This window comes from Alnus glutinosa, chromosome 6 (genome assembly GCF_958979055.1).
Source record: "Alnus glutinosa chromosome 6, dhAlnGlut1.1, whole genome shotgun sequence".
NCBI lineage: Eukaryota > Viridiplantae > Streptophyta > Magnoliopsida > Fagales > Betulaceae > Alnus > Alnus glutinosa.
The window spans coordinates 27,376,289-27,401,262 of NC_084891.1; the positions used below are offsets into that span (position 1 = coordinate 27,376,289).

Below are 24,974 nucleotides of genomic sequence, written 5' to 3' on the forward strand. Positions count from 1 at the left end.
AGTTGACGTGTGTTCTCATATATATTTTAGACACATGTTAGTTTAATAGGCTCGGTTAGAGAACTTCCAGCCCAATTTAAAAGAAAACTTTGATCTCATAATTAATTTTTCTATATTTTTTTACTTTAAAAAAAGGGATAAAGATCTTTTTGATACCTATAGTTTGGAAATTTTATTTTTTAGTACCTCAGTTTCAATTCGCATCGTAGATAGTACCTAGGTTTTGAAAAAAAAAAAAAAAGATATGATACCTCCGTCCATTTTTCCGTTCAAAATTTAACAGATTGTCACGTGTCTACTCTCCGGTGTTGACATGTGGCACAATGTAAAAAAGTCAAAAACAGAAAATAAAAATCTTTAAAAATTTAAAAAAATTTAAAAATAATAAATCTTATATATATATATATTAAAAACTTGAAAAAAATGAAAAATAAAAATTGTGAGGGTTTTGGCCCTTGGGGGTGGGATCATAGGGGTTGCTGAACCACCCCCATGGCGAAAGAGAAAAAAGAAGGGGAAAAAAAAAAAAAATTGGCCACTCCCATAGCCAAACCCTCTAATAATAATAATAAATAAAAATAGAGGGTTTGGCCACGGGGGTAGTTCGGCCACCCCCAAACTGACCAAGGGGGGTGGTTCAGCTCCACCTCTTTTTTTTTTTCAATTTTTTTTTTTGCAAGTTTTTAATATATATAAGTTTTATTAATTTTTAAAGACTTTTAGTTTCTTTTTTTTTTCTTCTATTTTTTTCTTTTTTTACATTGTGTCACATGGCCCACGTGTTAACACCTAAGAGTAGACACGCGGCAATCCGTTAAATTTTGGACGAAAAAATGAACGGATGTACCATATCCGTCTTTTTAAAAAACACAGGTACCATTTGCGATGCGAATTGAAACTAAAGTACTAAAAAATTAAGTTTTCAAACCACGTATATTAAAAATGTCTTTAACCATTTTTTTAAAGTAAAAAAATATAAATTATTTTTTTAAAAAAATAATAATAAAATGGAAAGCTATTAATAGTTCCTTGTGATCATATACATTTATTTATTTATTTATTTTTTTGAACGTAAAAGCCTTCTTCATTGCCGGAACAAGCGCCCGGAAAACATCCAAATGGTTATAATAACAGAACAAATACACAGAAAGAAGACAATTACAGCCGCCCAAAGGCGAAGATAAACCAAGGCCGAAGGCCAAGAGATGCGGCTATAGGTAAAGAACCTCTAACCACAAAGCCAGGGGAAACTCTAGCTTAAAGCAGCTACCGAAAACCGGTAGACTGTGAAACAGGAAAAGAATTTACAACCACAACAAGAAGAAGCTCAGGAAGACAAGCCAGGAAACAGACAGTCGGAAAAACCCGCTCGTACAGAGCACACGACTTCTCCGGGAGCCCCCCCATCAACGGACGACCTTCAGAGGTCCAGATCTGCACCTAGCGAAGCTGGAAAAAGAGGTCGTAACCCGCACGCGCGAGGGCCGGAAAGAAGACCCTCAGTGTGTGCTGATCACGCGCCGACCAGGAGAGCGCAACGCGGTCCCGCCAAGTGACCATCGAGACCGGAGAAAGCTGAAGACCGCCACAGGAAGATTCTTGTCGAAAAAGAGCCAATCGAGGTTAATAAATCTAGCTTTGAACGACATCTCCACCGGCCATTCTCTAACACCCGTCTATCTCCATGAACCAGCAGCCAAAAGCCTCTGCTTGCACTAACAAAGACAAAACAAAACAAAAGAAATAACAAGCAAACCAAACAACCTGCACCAATGCTACACTGAGAGGAAAACACTCCGACAGCCCTAAAGGCTCAGAGACAAACATCCACCACTGGGGAAGACAACCCAGGGTGAACTAAACCCTGGCCCTAACGGCCAAGGGAACCAAAACCAAAAAACAAGGCCGGGAGGAGGAGGCGAGAGGCCTCCCCCCCGGAAGACAAGATCACTCTTACCCCTCGCTCTCTAGAAAAGTCTCAGACTTTCTCTCTCTTCAGCATATCCATTTATTTTAACCAAAAGATTTGGAAGGGAAGAATTACAAAACTTTGAACACCAAACTGTCCTGGAAGAAATTGTAGTGTTTTAGTCGTGTTTTTTGTTTTCTCTTCGAAAATAGTTGACTTAATTGCATTATTGAATTAAAGAGTTCGCCGTTGTGAAGAGGCTGGTTTGAGCGAAAATAATTTGCAATTATCATTTTTCACTTATTAGTTATTAGTCTTATGGACCATCTTAATTCAAATGATGATAAATTAGCACCTAGGTCGATGACCTAAGCCCTCGTTTGAACATCTTAAAATGAGTGTATGAATGTATCTGTCATCGAGTCGACTTTTACAAGTGCTTTATAAATTGTCGTGACAGTTCATGCGACACTTAATACATTAGCTTCTAAACAATTAAATTTACTTGTAAACTATTATTGATTAATTTTTTCACTCATCTTGTGCAATGTGGCATTCACGTGGACTGCCACTTAAATTTGTAATGAAATTATAATAAAAATTGTAATATCGCAACCATTTTACTTTAACAATATTATTGGTCAATGAATGTTATTCACGGAGAAACTAGCCCTTTGTTTGGACATCCATGAATTGGTCAATAAATTGAATCTGAATTCGTTTAGTACAATCCAAATGTTAGGAACCAAAATGATTTGATTTTGAATCCAACATATGTTTGGAATCTCAACTTGCATACATGAATTGAATTGAACTAGAATTCATGTGAATAGGTTTAATTTTTAACCCTTATTTTCTCTTCCTTTTTTTTCATCCCAATATATAAAACACAGCACCACTTAACAACAAGTATTCCCTTCTTTTCTCAATTGGATTTTTACCAAAAAAATTATATATATATATATATATATATATATATATATATATATATGATTGATTCAACTTTTCTTTGACTTTGATTTGATTTTTATAATTTTGAATATTAGATCAACATGTAGTGGGGGTAGCATGGAAAACGCAATTCATCTTTTTTTCTTTCAAATATCAAGTGTAATTGAATTCTATTTCAATTGATAATTATTTCACACAAATAAATTAGATTTCAAAGTCAACTCGATTTTTTTCATGTATAAATTGAATTATGAAAATTCATTTTATTCCAACCAATCAAAATTAGTCATATGAATCATGAAGTTGGTTTCAATTTTCAAATGGAAATCTGATTTGTGCACCGACCAAGCAAAAGCTCAACATAAAAAGGAATTTCCGTTGCCGGGACTTGAACCCGGGTCTCTCGGGTGAGAGCCGAGTATCCTGACCAACTAGACTACAACGGAGATGTTGATTACCTCGTTTTCCTATAACTATTTGTTCAAAGAAATCAAGACATTGACAGTGGAGGCCCAAAGTAGGAAAGACGTAATTTGAAATTGATACAGAATTACGTGAGATTTGAAAGTAACGTATATATTTTCTTATAATTTGTCCTTCAAAAATAAGCTAGAAAAAATTAGTGCTTTAATGGATTTAACTCTTTGTATTATCATATAATTGCTGGTGGGTAAAGTCGATAAGCAATGACTAAATTTAGTGGGTGATTTTTCTTAAAAAAAATAATAATAATAATAATTAGTGGGTGATTTTGTGTTTGCGAAAATATATGCTTTTCTTAACACTGTTCTACACATGTTGTGAACAAATTGAGAATATTTTTTTTCCATAAATCTAACATATTGGGGACGTAAAAATGGTAGATTAAGATATCCAAACAAAAGCCTCTAAAAAAAATGGTAGATTAAGAATATTTGTTGCAAAAGCTATGATAAACTTGACTTTGTTGATTTATTTTTGCTCTTTCTCCATATATAGCACATGGAGATCAACTATAAGAAATTAATGTACTTCCATTGTTAGATTGTTCGATTGATAAGTTTTTCATTTCTGCTCTAATGTCTCTCCAGTAGACGCCTTAAGTGCAGAAAGACAATATTATTTCATCTGTGGAAAAGACTAGTACCTCAACCTTAAAATTTCACTCATGACTTAATAGAGTCTAATGGGTCAACTCTATTTATATTTAAGATGAGTATATGCTTCCTCGAATGTTTACTTTTAGCCCGACTCATTATGGACTCAATAATAAAATAATTATACTAGTCACCCAAAAATAAAAAATAAATACAACAATATCAATTTGGCAGTATATATTCAACGAGATTATCATTTATCAGTGAAGAAGCAATGACATTAGAGTTTATAGGAGGCAGGTGTGGAAGGAGGCAGGTGTGGAAGAGCAGACCTTCCTGTCCTCCAACTGGTGGAAGATTTGGATTGCCAAAATCATTTGCTATTTATCCGGGAGTGATAAGTCTTGCCACAATCATAGCTTATGGACGTCATTATTACATGGACAAAGTTTTTCTAAAGATTCCAAGTAGTCTATTTAGTCAAAACTTGTCCTTGTAACACGTACATTTGCATGTGAAAATCACATGCTTTTTTAATATTATTAAAAATGCATAAGAAAATTATAAGATCTAAAGACATATGGCAATTTAATAGACTGAGTTAAAGAATCTTTCTCATATTCAAATTACAAGAAAACCTAGTAAACGAGAGCACTGGTATTTTATAGAGAAATGCTAGTACATGCACTTTCAAGTGCATATATCAGCGATGAAAATTATAATTGAATCTTGAATGAATCACTATCAGATTCAAATTTTAATGATAATTTTTACTGTCATGTCAAAAAGTATACACTTAAAAATACACGTATCATTTCTCTATTTAGAGACTGACAGGCAAATTGGTTGTGTTTATGCTATGATTATGCCTGTCCTCCCTATACCCAAAGTCTTTTACCAACCAGCAAACCAGCAAATGAGCCAAATAAAAGTTAAAAGCACTTATTGGGGGTTATTTGGCACCATACTCTAGTTGGTCCCTATTGACAGCCCCAGTCGCTAGAGACATAAAATTGTAAATTACGGCTTTAAGACAGCATTCGATTGCCTTATAACAGAAAGACTTCTAGCTTTTCAACTCAAGCATCATTATCGTCGGTGTTTTTCCAACTTTTGAATCATGACATTGTTGCTCTCTCACATGCCGATGGCCCGATAGTTAGCAGGAAATAGTTTCCAACAAACCAATCTCTGTAACTTTTTTCTTTTGTTTTTTCTGGCTGGTTTCTGGAACGGGTCAACTATGGCAGAATTTCCCAGGAAAACTGCTGCAGCAAGAAGGCAATGGGTCAGGATTTACAACCTTCAGCTCACATTCCCAAGTTCCCTACTACAGGGCACGATCATCAATCCACGAACTGCCAATTCTTGAGCTCTCATCAATACTTCAGAGTTCAAAACTCAAATTTGATTCCTATTATATCTACAGATAAAAATTGGCACTCCTATCATGTCAAGTTATTTTCAATTGCAAAAGGTTATCACTGAAAAACAGACATTTATTTTGACGTTTAGCACCTTAAGTAGAGCTTAAACTCATAAAACAGTACTCCAAAAAGAAAGCCACTGACCCTTTCTGCATATCTGGACTCATCAATTAAATAAAAAACTCTACATAAAGAATCAGAAATTATAAAGGAAATATACAGCATGGCAATTCTACAGCTAGAAAAACAACAGTTTCAGAGCAACAACTTGACAAATTTTATTATACAAGGGCATGAAGCTCGCTAAACACATCGATGAACTATATATCTCACACTTAACAACTAGAATAACATGATGGAAGAAAAAAGGAAAAACTTCTAAGTCTTCTAGCTACGGATCATTATGGGATTGCACATTAAAGCACATGCACTTGTCTTTCATCGCTTCAGCTTCACTTCCATACTCTCTGAATCTGTACTCTTCCTGCTTGTAGGTAGAAGGCACCTTTCCCTCACTGTAACATTGATTACACAGACTAAAATGAGATTTTATCTCCTTGAAGCGGGATCCAATAACCGGATAGCGGCAAACTGCACAAACATAGCGGCCATGGCGGTTCCTATCCCCAGTTTCAAGCTTCAACAGAGTGGACATGATACCAAAACCCCAATCGCGATCGTCAAACATGACAAGAAACTCAGAGTAAGACACCAGTGAAGCATCCACGTCTCCATGGAGTTCCAGCATCTCACTAACCCCATCAGAAGGGACATAGATAGCCCTCAACAGTTTGATGTATGTAACAGCATCGACCTTTCTAATCTGCGAAATGCCTTCATTCACAGGACGCCACAGAAGCGCATCAAAAGCCACACGCTTACGCTTATCTAGAGGGCCGCTGCAAATGGGGGCAAGGACAGCATAGAACATGCCCAAATCCACCCTGCCTGAGCCTGTTTCGTCCAGGACAGAGAGTATCCTCTCGTTTATGGCTTTGACAGCTCCTTGGAATGTTTCAGGCTTTAGGAAGTTGAGTAGACGGCGGAGAATTTCTTCCAAGTTAGGCTTACGTATGGTTTTCTGGGGAGCGCCAGCACCGGAATAGGACACAGGCACATCACGATCAATCATTTCCCTCTTCAGAAGATCTACATCGCAACGACTCAACCTGGTAATCCTCTGGAAAGCTCTAATTTGAAGAGCATTGGCCAAGTCCGGTCTCAAGGTAGTCTTGTCCCCCACAGTCTTAAATCTCGAGAATTCCACAGTGACAAATGCCCCTTCCCCATTGGCACCCCCATTAGATTTCACCTTCTTCTTCTGTAACTGCTTCAAATGTGATATCGCATCATGCAATTCAACCCTGTTTGTCATCTTCAACGCTTCCTTCAAAGCTTTCTTAGCCTCCTCAGTTTCCCCAGCCCCCAACAAGGACACAGCCTTGTTGAGCTGTGCCCGCCAATGATTCGGCCACACAGCTAAAACCCTAGTATACATCTCTGAGGCTCTCTGAAACCTACCCAAGTCCATATACAGCCCACCCAAATTGTACAAAGCGTCAACATGACCGGGTTTCAAATCAATAGCCTTCTGAAACACCTCAATCGCCCTCTCATCCTCACTCATGGCATGCAAAGCCGACGCCAAATCGCAATGTGCGTCAGCATAATCCGGTTTCATGAATATAGCCTCTTCTAAGGCCTTCACGGCCGCCCTATATTCCCCCACCCCAAACAGAGCACTACCCAAAAGCTTCAAAGCTCTAAAATGTGTAGGACAAAGAATTGCAGCCTCTCTATAGTACTCACAAGCACTAAGAACCATACCTTCACCTTCCAGCGCAATCCCAAGATTGACATATATCTGTGGCAGCAAGTAGCCCCACTGGTTCCCACCAGCCTCGGCCGCCTCCAGAGCCAACAAAAACTCCTCCTTGGCCTCCTTGTACTTCCCAAGCACATAGTGGCAATTTCCAGCTCTGAAATGCGGCCTCACATCCACGGGTTGCAACTCACAAGCCCTCTTGAAGCTCACCAAAGCCTCCTTAAACAACTGGTGCTCGTACAAGACCCTACCGATCGCCATGTGCCCATCAAAGGCCTCCTCTCTCGACCTCGCCCCGTCGGCTCGGCTCCTCAGAACCCCCAATTCCTTCACGAACGCCGCGTAGTCGTGTCCGGACTCTTCCCAGAACACCCTTTTGTCAGAAATCTCCGTTGACGGTCCCAATTCCCTAGACCACCCAGCGTCCGAGTACGCGTCGAAATTGTCCCCTTTCAATTTCCCATCCTTCGCTTGCTTTGCCTTGAGCCTCTTGATGAGAATCTCCAAGTCGTCGACGATCTTCCACGTGTCGTCGAAGACGATCCCGTGGTTGGGTGACACCGCCCACGCAGCGGTCCTCTGCTTCTTCTGGGCGTCGATTGCGCGCTCGTCGACAATCGAAGACGACGACGCTTCGGAGATTCCCTTGATGTTCTCGTCCAGACCGAGCTCGAGCTCCAGCGCGTCGAAGTCACGGTCCACGTCGCCGGCGCCGTCGTCATAGGTCCGCAACAGCCCCTCGTAGGTCAGGCCCTTCTCCCCGTCGATGAACTCGCCATAGGTCCGGAAAACCTCGTCGAGAATGGCGTTGATTTGCTCGTCGCTGAACTTGACCCTCGGGTTCACCGCCACCACAAGCGCCGACATTTCGTCTCTGTTGAGCCCTCCGTCGCGGTTCCCATCGAATTGCTGGAAAATCCTCTTCACCTTCTCCGATCTGCTACCTCTCGTCGCCATTTCTCTGGCTCTGACACTGAGAGGGTCTCTCAAAGACAACCCACAAAGATGATATAATAATAGATAAGGGCTAAGGGCTAAGGGCTAAGTGAAATTATGGGTTCGTGGGGGGAGTGTTCTCTTCCTCTCATTGGATCTAGAAGGAAAGGTAAAGAAGAAAAGAGGAGGGAGAGAGAGAGAGAGAGAGGGAAAGAACGAAAGAAAGAAAGAAAGAAAGAAATATTAGAGAGAGAGAGAGAGAGAAAGAGAGTCCTCTCTCTTTTTCTCTCTCTCTCTCTCACTTCGTTGGCTGTGATGATGGGTGTGGTGGCAGCCCCACGATAAAGCTATGTCGTTTTCCATTTTATTATTTTTTATTTCTACTGATGAGTTGGCTGTGCGAGGCTTTGGTTACTGGTTGGCAAATTGGCAATGGCTTGGCTTGTATTTGAAAAAGGAAAATAGTAGAGACTTTTGGCCAGCTGGCTTTTAGGCTACATAGGGTGGGGCTTTCGAACTTGGGTCGTGCTAATTACCGTACCAAACGTCGACTTGCTTTAAAGAAATTATTATTACGATTCCATTTCAACTGCCGGATATATAATAGCTGGACCGTTAGTTTACTTGTAATCTAAGTATTTTTTAGCCTATTTCAACGCCACAGCAATGGGTTCCGTCCACCTACATGATTTTACTTTTTTAAAAATAAAAATATATTATTAAGTTTCATTGACTAGATTGATACCATCCCAATTTTTTTTTTTTTTTTTTTTTTTTTTTAAAAAAAAAAACTGGTCTAATTGCTTATTGTGGCCCCTGACCTAAAGGACCACCAAAAAATCTGGCTTTGTCTAAGAAAAAAATTCGGTTGTTGGTAGACAGACGTTCAGGGACAACAAGGGGTTTTGGTTGCCATTATAAGAAGAACGCATTGAGATCAACTGAGCTAGAGTGGTTGAAAGTCAGTAACCACTTGTCCACTTCTATGTCTGGTAGGAGGTGGTCTGCAATTGGTGAGCATGAGACGTGTGGCGTGTGTGACTAGACGAAGAACAAATTGACTTGGGTGGAGGAAGGGCGTGTGATCAAAAGTTATGAGCGAAGCAACAACAAGAGAGGGTTGGGGAGGAGAGAAGAGGCAGAGCTCTTCCCTCCTTTCCGAACACTCACAAAGGAGGCATGAAAAAATCTCATTAGAAATTTAGAACAAGAAAAAGCTCTCACAAATAAGGCAAAGAGTTAGTCTAATATTTATTATTTGATTATTTAGTATGTTTAAAAATTACTAAATATTGATATAATGCAATCTCAGTTATTTACTTCAAAAATAATTGTAATAGATAAGAATTCAAAATCTTTTTTTAAAAAAAAAAAAAAAAAACTCATAATAAATGGAGAGAGAGTGAAAGCGGACTAGAGCCACTCTTTATGTTGTTCAAGGACTCAACCATCATTCTCAAAGGGGTTCTCTGCTTAAGAAAAACCAAGCAAGCCCTTAATTTTAGCCATTTAAAGTTCAGGCCCCACGTGTCACAACCAAGCATGTATCATATTGGGACATGTATCATGTTATAATGTGTATTAATGTGACAATTTGACAGTTTCGTCAAAATTTTAAATAGAAGTTCGAGGTGGAGACTTAATTTGCCGTACCTTCCTGGAGGCATATTAGAAAAAAAGTAATGATTCATTGTCATTTAAATATACAATTTTTTACCACTTTGCCTATGAGGTAAGGTGGTCCCCCACTACTTTTTAAATTTTTTTATTTTTTAAAAATAAATTAAGATAGGGGACCACCTTGCCACATAGGCAAGGTGGTAAAAAGTTGTATATTTAGGTGGTAGTGAATCATTACTCTTAGAAAAATGACCATTTGGAAGAAAATAAAAAATATCATTGAAAAATAACCTTTAAAAAATTGATCATTTAAAAAAAAATGACAGGTGAAAAAAGCATCCTTGGACAAAGAATAAAAAAATAAATTATTTAAATGATATAGAAAAATAATAGATAATCGAATGTATAATGTCTTTTAAAACTTATTTACTATTATATATAAATTGAACTTTAGTTAGTCAAAAATATATATAAGCCACATTGAGAGCGCTCACTACTCTACGGTTAATGTGTTGTCATATTATTTTTAATAATTAAAAACTTTTATGTAAACAAAATGTATTTTGCATTTTTATACATTTGTGACTCATCGTTTGTTTATTATTTAGGGTTAAATGCTTTATCACTCATTGAGTTTTAAAGACTTTTTTTTTTCACCTAAGTTTTATTTAATATCGTAAATGGTACCTCGATTTAGGTTAAATATAGAGATGGGAATATCCGTCTATTAAACTAACAGAATTATACGTCAAACCAATCAAAACTTGCCATGCGTCATATGTATTGCCAATTTTTTTTAAAAAAATACAAATTTTAAAAATCAGAAAAAATAGAAATTATTTTTTATTTTTCTCATTTTATTTTTTTTAAATTTTTTTGACTAGGCATATGACACGTGACATGTTTTAATTGGTTTGACGTGATATTTCGTTAGTTTTATGAACGGAGTATTTAAGCCATAAATGAAGTATCATTTACTTACGGGATCAGGATTTTATAAGTAGTATCTCATAATTACCTACTTAAATTATCTTAAACTCGAAAAAAAAATAAAAATAAAAATAAAAATAAAAATAAAAATGGAGAGAATTATAATCCTGTTAAAGAAAATGAACCCTGAGTAAGAAAAAATAAAATTGTTAAAACTAATGGACCAAGGCATTTAACCCTATTATTTATCTCCCACCTTGTTTCTTCAACACCTTTCTTCGCATGTTTTCTCTTACACTTCCCTCCAACGAAATCTGCCTCTCCCGCTTCTCTCGCCTCTCTCTCCCTCAGTAGCTAATCCGCCCATTCCTGCCTCTCCGATTCTCTCTCTCTCTCTCTCTCTCTCTCTCAAACGAGGAAGTCTGTCTCTCCGCCTCCAACGAAGTCTGCCTCTCTGTTTCTCTCAGTAGCTCAAGGTAACCTTCTCACTCTCGTTTTTTTTTTTTTTTTTTCCCGCTTAAATCTGGTTTCTCTCTTCTCTGTTTTGAGTCAAGAATCGTGGTGCTTAATTGTTGGAGATTTGATGATGGGCCATGGCTGGTTGATTGGCTTTTGCGTTTGTATTTTATGGGTTTTTTGCCGTTTTGTATTTTTGGGCTTTCCCAGAGGAGGAATCCATCGGTGGCTTTTGTTTGTAGTTTGGTTTTTAGTTCTTGCTGTAGTGTTGTCTAGATTGCTGCTTGAGGAAAGGGACGTTTTAAGTTTGTGGGTTTGTTTTTTTTAGAGTGATATATTGGATCACTTGTCCAATGCAGTGGAAAAAGAAAAATTGACGGGAGAAAAAAAAAGATATCAAAAGAAATTTGTATATACGAAAAACAAATGTGGTATGAATATTATAACAGCAAAGCAATATCAACAATAATGAAAATGATTTGTTGTCACTTGGTAAAAAATTTTACTGTCGGTCTAATATAGATTTTTTACCCATCCAGTTCATCTTTGTAGTTTATATATTCAATTAACAATCAAAATTTCCCATAAATTCTTGAAATGCTTAGTAAGTTTTATGAATTGTCATCTTATCTACAATACTTGAATTCAAACTACTGTCATTTGAATCTTGGGCTGCGGATGATTTATCTTCAGTTTCATTCTTGTTTCTCTTGTTACAGATACGACGCTGATCCTTATCAGGATCAAGTGGAGTCCTATCTTCAAGTGTTTCAATACTGATCAATAGTTGTCATCTGCTTGAGGCTTCCACGTGGTTATGTTGAATATTTGTGTGATCTTTGGGTCAGCAAGTCAGCATTGCAGGTATGTTTTCTTCCTTTATCTCATTATTAACTTACAATTTTATTCAAATGAGCCATTAAGAAATGTATGCTTGCGTGGATTTTCCTATGGTATCTAAAGAAGACAATATTAGTTACTATTAGTTCTATGCGTATGCTAATGTAGTGACAGAAAAAGCTAGTAGGATTTATTTTGACTAGGGCCGTATGTTTATGTTAATGTGTATTTTTATGCTAATGCATATGTTAATGTAGTGACAGAAAAAGCTACTATTAGACAAAACAATGACTTCCCAGCATTTCCAATATGAGGAAGACATTGGACTTCCGTGCAGTTGCCAACCGTTATGCTGCCCTACTGCAACTATGCTGCTCTCGAAGCCCCCGTTCGTATTCCCTAGCTCGAACTATCCATGCCCATATGATGACTTTTGGGTTCATGCCACGTGGTCACATCCTCAACCGTCTCATCGATGTTTACTGCAAATCATCCAATATTGGCTATGCCCGCCACCTGTTCGACAGTATTCCCGATCAAGATATAGTTGCAAGAACGACGCTGATTGCTGCATACTCTGCCGCAGGAAATCTGAAGCTGGCTCAGGAAGTATTTTGTGGTACCCCCTTGAGTATCAGAGACACCATTTTCTACAACGCGATGATCACGTGCTATTCCCATAATAATGATGGCCACGCTGCAATTGAACTCTTTCGCAACATGAGGCGACACGAGTTTAGGCCAGATAATTTTACGCTCACCAGTGTACTTGGAGCTTTGGCGCTCATAGCTGATGAGGAAAAACAGTGCCAGCAAATGCATTGTGCTATGCTAAAATCAGGAACAGGTTCTGTTACGTCAGTGTTGAATGCGCTTATATCTGCTTATATAAAGTGTGCATCCTCCCCATTAGCATCATCGTCGTCGCTGATGGGTGCAGCTAAAAAGTTGTTTGACGAGATGCCTGAGAAGGATGAGTTAACGTGGACAACGATGATTACAGGGTATGTGAGGAATGATGATCTTGATGCAGCCCGTGAAATGCTTGATGGGATGACTGGAAAGTTGGCGTTTGCATGGAATGCAATGATTTCAGGTTATGTACGCCATGGTTTTATTCATGAGGCATTGGAAATGTTTAGGAAGATGCATTTAATGGGGATTCAGCGAGATGAGTTTACATATACTAGTGTAATCAGTGCTTGTGCTAATGTTGGATTGTTCAAACATGGAAAGCAAGTGCATGCTAATATTTTGAGAACAGAAGGGAAACCTGAACCTGAGTTTTCACTCTCTGTGAATAATGCATTGGTTACACTGTACTGGAAATGTGGTAGAGTTGATGAGGCTCGGGGGATTTTTAATAAGATGCCTGTAAGAGATCTTGTTTCATGGAATGCAATCTTGTCTGCATACGTGAATGCAGGGCGCATTGAGGAAGCTAAGTTATTCTTTAATAAGATGCCTGAGAGGAGCCTTCTAACATGGACGATGATGATATCTGGTTTTGCACAGAATGGGCTTGGAGAAGAAGGTTTGAAGCTGTTCAACCAAATGAGAACGGAGGGTTTTGAGCCGTGCGATTATGCATTTGCAGGAGCAATTACATCTAGTGCAGTGCTAGGAGCATTGGAGCATGGACGCCAGCTCCATGCTCAGCTACTTAAGTTGGGACATGATTCAAGCCTCTCAGCTGGAAATGCACTTATTACAATGTATGCAAGATGTGGCATTGTTGAGGCCGCAAATCGTGTGTTCCTTACAATGCCTTATTTGGATTCAGTATCTTGGAATGCTATGATTGCAGCTTTAGGGCAACATGGACAAGGTCTTCAAACAATAGAACTTTTTGAGCAGATGTTGAAGGAAGATATAGTACCTGATAGGATAACTTTTCTCACAGTTCTCTCTGCTTGTAGCCATGCTGGTTTAGTCAAAGAAGGGCGTCAATATTTTGACTCAATGTCTGGCTTTTACGGAATAAACCCTGGTGAAGATCATTATGCTCGATTGATTGATTTGTTGTGTCGAGCTGGGAAGTTCTCAGAGGCAAAGGATGTAATCGAATCAATGCCTTCTGAGCCAGGTACAGCAATTTGGGAGGCTCTTCTTGCTGGTTGCCGGCTCCATGAGAACATGGATTTAGGGATTCAAGCTGCTGATCGACTCTTTGAACTAAGGCCACAACATGATGGGACCTATGTGCTTTTGTCAAACATGTATGCCGCTGCAGGCAGGTGGAATGATGTGGCTAAGGTGCGGAAATTAATGAGGGACCGGGGGATTAAGAAAGAGCCTGCATGTAGTTGGGTTGAGGTTGAAAACAAGGTTCATGTGTTCTTGGTTGATGACACACGGCACCCCGAGGTGCAAGCGGTGTACAATTATCTAGAGCAATTGATACTTGAATTGAGAAAACTTGGGTATGTCCCTGACACAAAATATGTGTTGCATGATATGGAGTCTGAGCATAAGGAGTCTGTCTTGTCTACTCATAGCGAGAAGCTTGCAGTTGTTTTTGGGCTTATGAAGCTTCCTCTAGGAGCCACAATTAGGGTTTTCAAGAACCTTAGGATCTGTGGGGATTGCCATAATGCATTCAAGTTCATGTCAAAAGTGGTGGGGAGAGAGATAGTTGTGAGAGATGGGAAGAGGTTTCATCATTTTAGGAATGGTGAATGCTCTTGTGGCAATTATTGGTAGGCAGAATATTTGTCAGCCGATTATCTATTGGAGAAGGTTAAAGTCAAAGGTAGAAAACCCCATCTCATTTTCCTATTTGTTGCCCACAAGTGTGGGAATTTGTAAACTGCAGAGCCCCGCTAATTATGGATTCAACTACCGAAACAAACAGTTATTCTCAAGCGACTTCCGAAAGTCTTGCCAAAGGTGCATGCATGAGTTTTTCACTTTTCTCTGGATTTTTTCTACAGAAGGTATTGAAGCTCAACAAAGAATATTCTTTATAATCTCTAATATTGCGGATGAGTAATGTTACACTTACAACTTTTTTATGACTTGTTGACACATGTTGGCATGCAATTGGAGCCACGTTAGCCACTAATTTTTTACTTTTTATTTATTTATTTTTGTAGTGTTAACACCGGTCAACAAGCTGTAAAATAGTGATATTTGCCAAAAAGGTTGATATACTATTTTTTGGGGGTTAGATCCAAATGTGTATGACTGCCGGTTAAGCCACTACTTCGAAATATGAAATTTGTTGATATTGCCGTGGTTAGACTCATTTTTTAATTTGTTTTTTTGCATAATTGGATGAAGATAGTTTTTTGAGAAATGGTTAGCCATTTTAGCTAGAAAGGCAAGATGACTAAGCCAATGGACATGCTCGGGGGAATTGTGAGAGGACTCTTATATCCGCACAAAGAGGCAGGTGGGCTCTTTGCTCGGGCAGGAGAGCCTCTCTCACGTATCTACCCAAAGAGGAGTGGGCAAAGATGAGGAGGAAATTTGGTATGCGAATAGACGAGTAATGCTACATGTCACACCCATGTCCCTCTTGTGTCCCTCTAGAAATGAGGTGGCTTTTAAAATCACCATTGGACTTGTGATTGATTAAAATTGAATTTTGATCACATGGTGATTTTGAAAGCCACCTCATTTTTAGAGGGACACAAGAGGGACATGGGTATGACATTTAGAATTACTCGCGAATAGACTCATTCTTATGGAATACTCATTCCATTTGTTTGGTTGCACACTATGCTCTTGGAATGGTTATTCCTTAAATTAAGAAATAGCTATTCCTCTCGTCGTTGAAAAACAAAATGAGTTTTCCCAAAAAAATAAAAATAAAACCGAGTAATTTTTTTTTTTTTGCAAACCTACTTTTTTTAAAAAATAAAATAAAAAATAAACTAAAAAATTTCGAAACTCTAAATGGGTTGTCAGTTACCTATATAATTTATTTTTTAAAAAAAAAAATTATAATTATTTATAAATTTTTGGTATTTTAAGAATTTTAATTCAATTACGATAAGAAAACTATGTGTTGCTACCAAACTAAAGAATATGAATGATCATTTTATTTTAGAATTACAAGGAGAATAATTATTATGTATACCAAACATATTGGAAGGGTTAAGAAAAGAGAATTCTCAATTGGAGGGGATCCGCGGCTTTAGTTTTAAGTCTAAAAAAAGAAGTCAAATACTTTCTTTTATTTATTTATTTTTTTTTTATTTTTTATAAATACTTTGAAAGAAACAAGCAACAGGAAAAAAAAACTAGAACTGGGTGGAAAAAAGCCTACCACCCCTCTCAAGAAAGAGAGGGAGGTCTTTGCCATTTACAATAGGAATTGAAGGTAAAGGAGAAGGATAAGTGGGAATGCTACTAGAAAAGGATCTGGTTGCGGCTCAATGTGCCACATAATGGGTACAGAAATTTGTATTTCTTGAAATTTTTGTAGCTTTCTAAGAGGAAGAGGCTGAGATGGATCCAATCATTTTCAAAAGGAGGGATGAAATCCTTCAATACTTTCTTTTAGTTAATATTGGAGCAAATGGTAATGGTACCCAACTACTTGTTAGAAATTCAATTCTGTTTTAAGAAGACTCAAAAAAAAAAAAAAAAAAAAAAGAAAAAAAAAAGAAAAAAAGAAAAAAAAGAAGGATGCCACGATTTGCTGTTGGACTGATTAAAACTTAATAAATTGAATTAACTAAATAAAAGTAAATGTGCCATGTACCACTTATATGCCATGTACCACTTATAGTTAGCACATGACTAATTAAATGAGAGTCACGAAACATTAATTAAGTAGTCCGATATAACATATCATTAATTAATTATATAATAAATTAAAGATAGATGTTGTAGAATTTAGAGATTTATTGGATAATTATGCCTACTTTAACCGTAGGGCAGAGATTGTATTTATAAGAAGAGAGTTAGTCTTTGGATAGGACTGTACAAAGTTATCGTGAAACCATAGAGAAGTCCTTTAGTAGGACTGTACAACCAGTAGATAAGGATTGTACAACCAATAGATAAGAGACCTAAAACTATACAACTTATAGTAGTAGAAACATAAGATAATGTAGAGACCTAAAGCTATATAACTTGTAGCATAAGAGAACTAATTCTTGACAGATTTATCTTTATCAGAAGATAAAGATATATCTGGTCTAATAGATGTATTAAAGAGTAATGTTATAAAGAGAACTAGAGTTTTTTTTTGTGTTTTCTCAAATGTCACGTGGCTTTTAAAATCATCATTGGATCAAAATTCAATAATGATCTTTTTAAAATTCAATGGTAATTTTAAAAGTCACGTGACATTTGAGAGAATACAGAGAAATAAAGTACTCGTACTTAAAACCAGAGAAAAATTTAAAACCTAATAAATCGAGATTGAAGACATAAAAACTAAATTAAAATAGCCTGAAACAAAGGGGCTGAATTTGATTTTTCACTTAACTAATTAAAAATAAATAAAAAATCGAGGTGTCCAAAAGTTGGTTTGCCGTTAACACAGAGGCTGTGAAGACTACTTAAAAAAAGAGAGAGAAAAACAATGGGTGGTTACCGCGTTAATACACAGCAAGTGGAGGTTAAAACGATAAATACATCAATTGGCGGTTTCATTTCAACGGTCGGTTCTACTTCCCTCTCTGTCTTTGTGGTTTTAGGGCCTTTTGCCCAAATTTCTCTTTCTTTACAGGTTTCACCAATTTCTATTTTCTTTCTTTACCTTGCGTAAATTGGTTTGTATTTGCTCATTGAAGTATGTAGTTCCAATGCCATTTGATTTTTCTTCTTGGTTTGGAGGGTACAGAAGGTGAGCTAAATTGTTTGGCTGAGTAATTTTTCTCTGTTTTATTATTATTTTTTTTTTGTTTTGTATGTTTTCAAATTATTTAATTCTGATCTTGAAGAGGAAATTTGGCGGTGAATGCTTTCACAATGCGGATTTTCTTTCCAAAAAGCGGCATATGAATTCGAGGGCTTTTAAGTGTGTTTGTGAAGAAATTTGGGATTTTTGAATAAAGAAACAATGAGGGGAGAGGAGCTGATGATGCAAGGGGACACACCGGGATCGAATGGCCAAGAAGAGAGGATTTTCGTCTCAGTTAGGGTGAGACCTTTGAATGAGAAAGAGATTTTGAGGAACGATGTGTCCTATTGGGAATGCATCAATGGAAACACCATCACGTTCAAGCACAACCTGCCGGACCGTGCCATGCTTCCCTCCTCCTATACATATGGTAACCAAGCACGTTCTTGCTTTGTCTGTTCATTTGATTACCATTTCTTTTGATTAATGGTTGTAGTGTCTTCAAGTTTGTCGTGTCCAATGTCTTAAAATGTCAAACTCCCAAGGTTCCTCTAAATGAATCATGATATCATTTCCATATACGATGACGATGTTGGAATATAAATTTAAATAAAACTTCATTTCCATCACTTCTGTTTTTCTTTTTCATGTATGAACTTGAATCCATGTCTATGGTACCGATCCCAACAAAACTTACACTTTTATAATAAAATCAACTTTTTATTTGAGTTTATAGAACCTGTTGTTATTACTTGCTTTCTTGTTCTTTTTTCTTTTCTCGCATTTTTCCTAAAACTTTACGCTTCTATATTAACATCAAGTTTTCAATGAACTGGGTATAGATAGAGTATTTGGGAGCAACTGCCCCACAAAGCGGGTATATGAAGAAGGAGCAAGGGACGTTGCCCTTTCAGCAGTCAGCGGTATTAACGGTGAGTAATTTTCTTGACCTCATTTTCTGTTTCCTGATATTCGAGTACGATGGTAGACGACTGAAGGTGAAAAATATGTTCACAGCAAGCATTTTTGCATATGGGCAAACCAGCAGTGGAAAGACATACACCATGAGTGGAATTACAGAATATGCAGTAGCAGATATATGTGAATACATAGATATGGTATGTACAAACTTAAACATCTCATATTTACAACTTATTCTATGTTGTTCCTTGAACAAAAACATAAGTTTGACATGTTTTATTTCATCTTTTAGCATAAAGAAAGGGAATTTATCTTGAAGTTCTCTGCCATGGAGATTTATAACGAAGCTGTCAGAGACCTCCTCAGCTCAGACAATGTTCCACTTAGACTTCTAGATGACCCAGAGGTTAATAGTGTGCTTTTTTTTTTTTTCTTTTTTCTTTTTTTTGTTCTTTTTGTCTGTGTTCTTTAAAGATAGTTGTGATTGAATGATCATGAACATCTTCAATAGTGCTATTTCACTTCTACAGAAAGGTACTGTTGTTGAGAGACTTACGGAGGTGACTCTGAGGGACTGGGACCATCTGCAAAAGCTCCTTTCCATCTGCCAAGGTAAAGAACCTTGTGTTAGCTTTTGCTTCACAAAATGACATTATATCTATCTCATATTTGTTTTCACTGTATTGATGTTTATGTTGTTATCTGGGTGTTGCATGCTTGCAGCTGAAAGGAAGATAGGAGAGACCTCTCTGAATGAAACTAGCTCCAGATCTCATCAAATTTTGCGACTGGTATGAAACATCAAATTACAAAGTAATTATTTTATTATATTGTTACTCTTCTTCTAAATTGTTGGATCCCGCGTGTATTCCACAGACAATTGAAAGTTCTGCTCATGAATATATAGGCGCTCCAAGCACTCTTGTGGCTACAGTGGTATGAAATAGCTATTGTCCTTGAGTGATTAACAATAAATTTCTTCATAAGGTTCTGTTGGAATAATTTCATTTCAAAGGATAATGAGAACTTAAGTTTGTTTATCTGGGCAGGATTTTGTTGATCTTGCCGGTAGTGAGCGTGCTTCTCAGACATCATCAGCTGGTGCAAGATTGAAAGAAGGTTCCCATATAAATCGCAGTTTACTGACACTTGGAACTGTAATCCGAAAATTAAGGTCTTATAATCTGTCTTTTAACAATTCTTTTCAATTCATTTGTCAACCATCAGCTAGAATATGCAAAATGAGGATGACTGCGTGATCTCAAATATGGCTATAATGCTTTGATTTATTTATTTATTTTAAATATGACCTTCAAATTTAAGTCGGCTTTATTCTCTTCTTGCCTTAAAAAGTATGAAAAGAGATCGAAATGATGCCTTCAGGCCAGTACAGTATATAACTTTTGCTTACAAATTCCATCCTTGATGACAGCTAGAGCTCGTATGTGGAGGAAATAAGGTGTATTATTTTGCAACCTGTAATACAAGCAACCTAAGAGGCCAAAGTCCTGAAAAAACCTAGAATTCAACTAATCTTACCTCCCCTGTATTCATAGAAGAACCATGTTCATTAACGGCTTGCCAGACTGAGTTTTCTTCACAGAACCCTCATAAAAGCATGTCTACAGATTCTAAACTCTACTATATAATTTTCATTCTCACTACTACTTTTGTTATTGAAATCCTTCTATCAATCAGGATTCCTAAAATTCTGTCCTTATAAACTAACACATGGAACTGCACTTAAAGGTAAATTACATTAGGTCGTTGGTTAGTGTATGCAGATATCTTTTTTCTTTTTTTTTTCTTCTTTTTTAACCTTATTGGCTTCAAAAGTAGCAAGTCCTAGGACTCGAGTATCTAAAAGTCATTTTATATGCAACATAAAGTTGTCTTAATGGCTAGCTTGGCTGTCTTCGCTTTCATTCCCTTGTTACGTTGTGCAGACTGCAGCTTTTTATTGATCGCTCCAGTAAATATCTTTGTTTAATCCTGCTTAAGCCTTGAGCAACAATCTAGATCATGTTCTATAGTAGCATCTTGAGATTGATGTAATTATGTTCAACTAATTGGAGGGTTTCCACAGCAGTATTTATTCCGTAGGATATGCTGCCTTTTATGTCAATTGCTGACTTATACCTTGTCTCTCATTCGGGGCCTGGGGCTGGAAATTTTAAAAATTTGTATATTTTCTTCTTGAAAACTCCTGTTTTTTTTTTTTTTTTTTTTTTTTTTTTTTTTTTTTTTTTTTTTTCCCTTTTTAATTGACCTTATTACTTTATTTATTGTAAACTTAGCTTAATAGTTCCTTGTCAATCTACTGTCACGAGTGGATGCAGCAAGGGAAGAAATGGGCATGTTCCTTATAGGAACTCCAAGCTAACACGCATTCTGCAAAACTCTCTGGGAGGCAATGCCAGAACAGCGATTATTTGCACCATGAGCCCTGCACACTGTCACGTTGAGCAATCAAGAAACACACTCTTGTTTGCAAGTTGTGCTAAGGAGGTGACTACTAATGCACAGGTCAATGTGTTGATGTCCGATAAAGCAATGGTAAAGCAACTGCAAAGAGAGTTGACTAGACTGGAGAATGAGTTGAAGAGCTTGGTGTCGAATTCCATCACGTACGATTTTGCTGCCTTACTGAAGGAGAAAGATCTTCTAATTGAAAAGGTATGATGTAATCAATATCTAGAACCCAGTCTCTTCAAATATCTCAGGTGATGTCCGTTATATAGTGTTTGCTCACATGTTCAACTGAGGCGTACGCTGCTTTTCCATGCAGATGGGTCAAGAGATTAAAGAATTGACTCAGCAATGTCAGCTTACTCGGTATCGCATTAAGAATAGGCGGCAGTCATTTGGAGATCAGTTTTTAAGAATTGATGAATATTCTACATTAGAGTCATCAGATCTCGATCTTGGACACAGAGCCAGTGTGCATAATTCCAACAAGGACTACCTACATTGTTCTGAGAATTCTGAAGGCAACTCCCTGCTGGATGTCAGTACTCCTGAATTTTTTGACCCTGATCCATATCTGACCTGGGAGGAGATTGCTGAAAGAGCTGATGCAGAATCTGAAGATAGTTGCAAGGAAGTTCAATGTATTGAAGTACTGGAGGAATCTCCAGGAGATCAAAATATAGAAGCCTCTCTTCCCTTACCTGGTCCTGAAGAACAAGTTGGACAATTCCCCTTGAGACAGGCCATGAATGAAGATGCTGTAACATCCCCACAGAAGGGACCTAAGGAGGCAACAAATGAAGATGCTGTAACATCTCCACAGAAGGGACCTAAGGAGGCGACAAATAAAGATGCAACAACCTCGCAGAAGGGATCTAAGGAGGCTATGGATGAAAATGTAGTGTCATCTCCACAGAAGCGACCTGAGGAGGTTATGAATGAAGATGCAGTATCATCCCCAGAGAAGGTAGCTAAGGATATGAATGATGTCGATGATGACAACACTTACAGTGATCTGAAGCAAAGAATTCAGAGCATGCAAAAGGCCATCAACCGTCTTATCAGTTTCTGTCCTTCAGAGCAATCTCCATCCTCTGAAGCATATTTTTTGTCTAGCACTAGAAGCTTGAAATTTGCTAGAAGCAAAAGTTGCAGGGCAATTCTCATGACTACTCAATCTTCTCATTGGTTTGAGAAGGCAGACCGGAATGAAAACTCGCCACCTGCAGGGTCTGAGAAGGACTTCCCCAGCATTCAAGAAGGCCCTCAGCGAAGTCTTCCTGCATTGAAGTTTAGTGCCAGCACTGGAAATTTTTTGAGAAAAGCTTCTCAAAATTCTGTGAAGAGGACTTTCACAGAAGCACAGAAGAGGAGCAAATCTGATTCAGAGAATGCGAAAACGCTGAAAAGCACCCTCAATTTTACTGCAGGACAGAGTGAAGCAGCCAAACCTCAGTCCAAGAGACTATTTGATGATTTGGTGCGAAGCCAGACCCCCACCCCCCCCCCCCCCCCCCCCTCTCTCTCTCTCTCTCTCTCTCACACACACACACACAAACACATTACGTTTAGGTCTCTTGTGATTCTCTTGGTTTTCATGCATGTCATCTCTTGGCATTATCCTTTCCACATCTCACTTAAACATCATCATTGGTATTAATAATTCGAGAACATATAACAAAGAAATCATGGGCCGCGATATCGCGATATCCAGTTTCAGCATTTCATATATAGTGCTCCAAGTTTTATCATGGGATTGTTATGTGTGATAGGAACGAGATGCCGCAATAAGGACCTATGAGCACAGGAGCAGCATAAAAGATGCTGGCGTGGATAAAGTTCTGGGTGCTCTGCAGCCTGGTTCTAATTGGCCCTTCGATTTTGAGAGGAAGCGGAGAGAAATAATTGAACTCTGGGATGCTTGCAATGTACCATTGGTTCACAGAACCTATTTCTTTCTTCTCTTCAAAGGCGAACCATCGGACGCTGTATACATGGAAGTAGAGCTCAGACGGTTGTCCTTTCTTAAGGTCACATTTTCACGTGGAAGTAGCATAATGAAAGAGAGGCGAACTCTTACACCAGCTTCAAGGTATAGTCTTTCTCTTCCATGTGAGGGGACTCATCTTAGACACAAGCACAAACATACACATGCACTCGAAGTACCAAATCTCCCTTGTTACAGACCCAAGGACTCCAAGTATAGCTTATTACAAGTATACTATCATAAAGTTGTTGATTTTGATATCATGAGCTCAACATCAACAATGATGAAATTAACAAAACTTTGTTATATTTTGGGACTATTTTTTTTTTTTTAAAAAAAAAAAATAATAAATAAAAGTAATGCTTATACTGTTTCGGAACTATTTCCTGGTAGGCCCAAGATATAGCTTCGAGATGAAGTAGTCATATATATGAATGGACCGGGATCTCCTACAACTAGGGATCCATATTGTTATTACCCTTGCCCCCTCTTTAGGCAGAGGTCTGTGAGAGGGGGCTCCCCTTCCCGAGTAGGAGCTGCCCACTCTTTGGGCAGGGGAAACTCTTTATGGGTAGCTTTATAAATTGTTGTTGTAATAATAGCTTCCTTGTTTGTTAGAAAGTATAAGCAAAGGTTTATGCGATTTGTTTTTTTATGTGCCGACAAGAAATGTCTAATCATCTAACATCATTGTTTTTGGTTGGGGAACAGTGCGAAGGCTCTCAATCGCGAGAGGAAAATGTTGAGCAAGAGAGTGGGGAAGTTGTCAAAAAAGGAACGAAAACGCCTTTATCAGAAGTGGGGTATTGGGTTGAAAACCAAGCGAAGGAGCCTTCAATTGGCACACCACTTATGGAAGGTGCCAAAGGACATGAACCATGTGCAGGAGAGTGCTGCCCTTGTTGCGAAGTTGGTGGGATTTGTAGAAACATGTCAAGCCCCCAAGGAGATATTTGGACTCAGCTTCTTAACCGGGCCGCTAAACCGGAGAACGTTAGATGGAAACAAAGTTTGTCTCCTCCCTCGTAAGCTTTTTGGAACTAGGAAGGTACCAGCTATGTTCAAATATCTCCTGCTTCTTACCAGATAGCCCACCTCAACTTATTAAAATGGAAGCATTTTCCATTTCGTCTCTCCTCTTCTCTTCCGTCTATTATTCTAGTTTCCAATGTGTGATATTTGTCTATCCCCCTTGGCCCTATTCTTTAATCTTTTTCTCTCCCCTTAACGTTTTTTCTTTGTTCTCTTTTCTTGTTTGGAGTTGATGTCAGCGGAGCCAAGAAAGTAGTTCAAAAAGCAACATCTAGGCCTCGTTTGGTTTGTGAAATGAATATTTCATTGAAAATTGAATAGCTATTACTATGAATAAAATAGGGTAGAATAAAATGACTATTCCTACTCTTTAGTTTAGTAACAACTCATATATTTTAATTGGAATCAAATCAAAATTACTAAAAAAGACCCTACATTATTCTCCTCCTCTTTTTTTTTTTTTTAAAAAAAAAAGAGCAAATATTAAATGAGTATTTTTTTTTCTAGAAATTGTAATCTCTTCCTAAAGAAATAACTGTTCATCTCATTTTTCAGAGGAATACTTATTCCTCTTCATAAGAGAATAGTTATTTCAAGGAATAGACCTCTACCAAACAAAGCAATAAGAACAATCATTTTATTCTAAGAGTCTGTTTCGTGTACCAAACGAGCCCTAGTGTATTAACGGAATTTGACTTAAGTTGAAATAGATATTTTGTCTCACTGAACAGAAGAGCCCATGTTTTGCTTTCTTAAAGAGAACACTAAATTAACTGGATAAATTCCTTTTTAACT

General features: G+C 37.7%; 3 protein-coding genes and 1 non-coding gene across 4 annotated transcripts; 2 read left to right on the forward strand and 2 right to left on the reverse strand.

Annotated features, from left to right (window-relative positions):
• Positions 1 to 3,233: 3,233 nt before the first annotated feature.
• On the reverse strand, positions 3,234 to 3,306 carry TRNAE-CUC (transfer RNA glutamic acid (anticodon CUC)). Its single transcript has one exon. It is a non-coding gene; the product is annotated as a tRNA-Glu (tRNA).
• Positions 3,307 to 5,616: 2,310 nt separating this feature from the next.
• Positions 5,617 to 8,386, reverse strand: LOC133870414 (uncharacterized TPR repeat-containing protein At1g05150-like). Its single transcript, XM_062307536.1, has one exon. The coding sequence runs from the start codon at positions 8,143 to 8,145 to the stop codon at positions 5,755 to 5,757; it is 2,391 nt and encodes a 796-aa protein (XP_062163520.1). The 5' UTR covers positions 8,146 to 8,386; the 3' UTR covers positions 5,617 to 5,754.
• Positions 8,387 to 10,936: 2,550 nt separating this feature from the next.
• On the forward strand, positions 10,937 to 15,147 carry LOC133871906 (pentatricopeptide repeat-containing protein At1g25360). Its single transcript, XM_062309367.1, has 3 exons — positions 10,937 to 11,150; positions 11,850 to 11,994; positions 12,228 to 15,147. Exon 3 carries the CDS (start codon positions 12,280 to 12,282, stop codon positions 14,671 to 14,673), a length of 2,394 nt encoding a protein of 797 aa, XP_062165351.1. The 5' UTR covers positions 10,937 to 11,150; positions 11,850 to 11,994; positions 12,228 to 12,279; the 3' UTR covers positions 14,674 to 15,147.
• Positions 15,148 to 17,877: 2,730 nt separating this feature from the next.
• Positions 17,878 to 24,251, forward strand: LOC133871082 (kinesin-like protein KIN-7F). Its single transcript, XM_062308439.1, has 12 exons — positions 17,878 to 18,200; positions 18,613 to 18,702; positions 18,788 to 18,888; positions 18,984 to 19,097; positions 19,222 to 19,303; positions 19,415 to 19,482; positions 19,568 to 19,627; positions 19,741 to 19,865; positions 21,031 to 21,367; positions 21,480 to 22,640; positions 22,933 to 23,252; positions 23,859 to 24,251. The coding sequence occupies exons 1-12, from the start codon at positions 17,990 to 17,992 to the stop codon at positions 24,235 to 24,237; spliced, it is 3,048 nt and encodes a 1,015-aa protein (XP_062164423.1). The 5' UTR covers positions 17,878 to 17,989; the 3' UTR covers positions 24,238 to 24,251.
• The last annotated feature ends 723 nt before the right edge of the window (positions 24,252 to 24,974 follow it).

Excerpts from the sequence above, each read along its gene's own strand:
- LOC133871906 (XM_062309367.1), top strand. The coding sequence starts at position 12,280 with ATGAGGAAGACATTGGACTTCCGTGCAGTTGCCAACCGTTATGCTGCC.
- LOC133870414 (XM_062307536.1), bottom strand. The coding sequence starts at position 8,145 with ATGGCGACGAGAGGTAGCAGATCGGAGAAGGTGAAGAGGATTTTCCAG.
- LOC133871082 (XM_062308439.1), top strand. The coding sequence starts at position 17,990 with ATGAGGGGAGAGGAGCTGATGATGCAAGGGGACACACCGGGATCGAAT. Across the intron at positions 19,304-19,414 it reads GCTCCTTTCCATCTGCCAAG|CTGAAAGGAAGATAGGAGAG; the intron begins GTAAAGAACCTT and ends GCATGCTTGCAG. Across the intron at positions 21,368-21,479 it reads AAGATCTTCTAATTGAAAAG|ATGGGTCAAGAGATTAAAGA; the intron begins GTATGATGTAAT and ends TTTTCCATGCAG.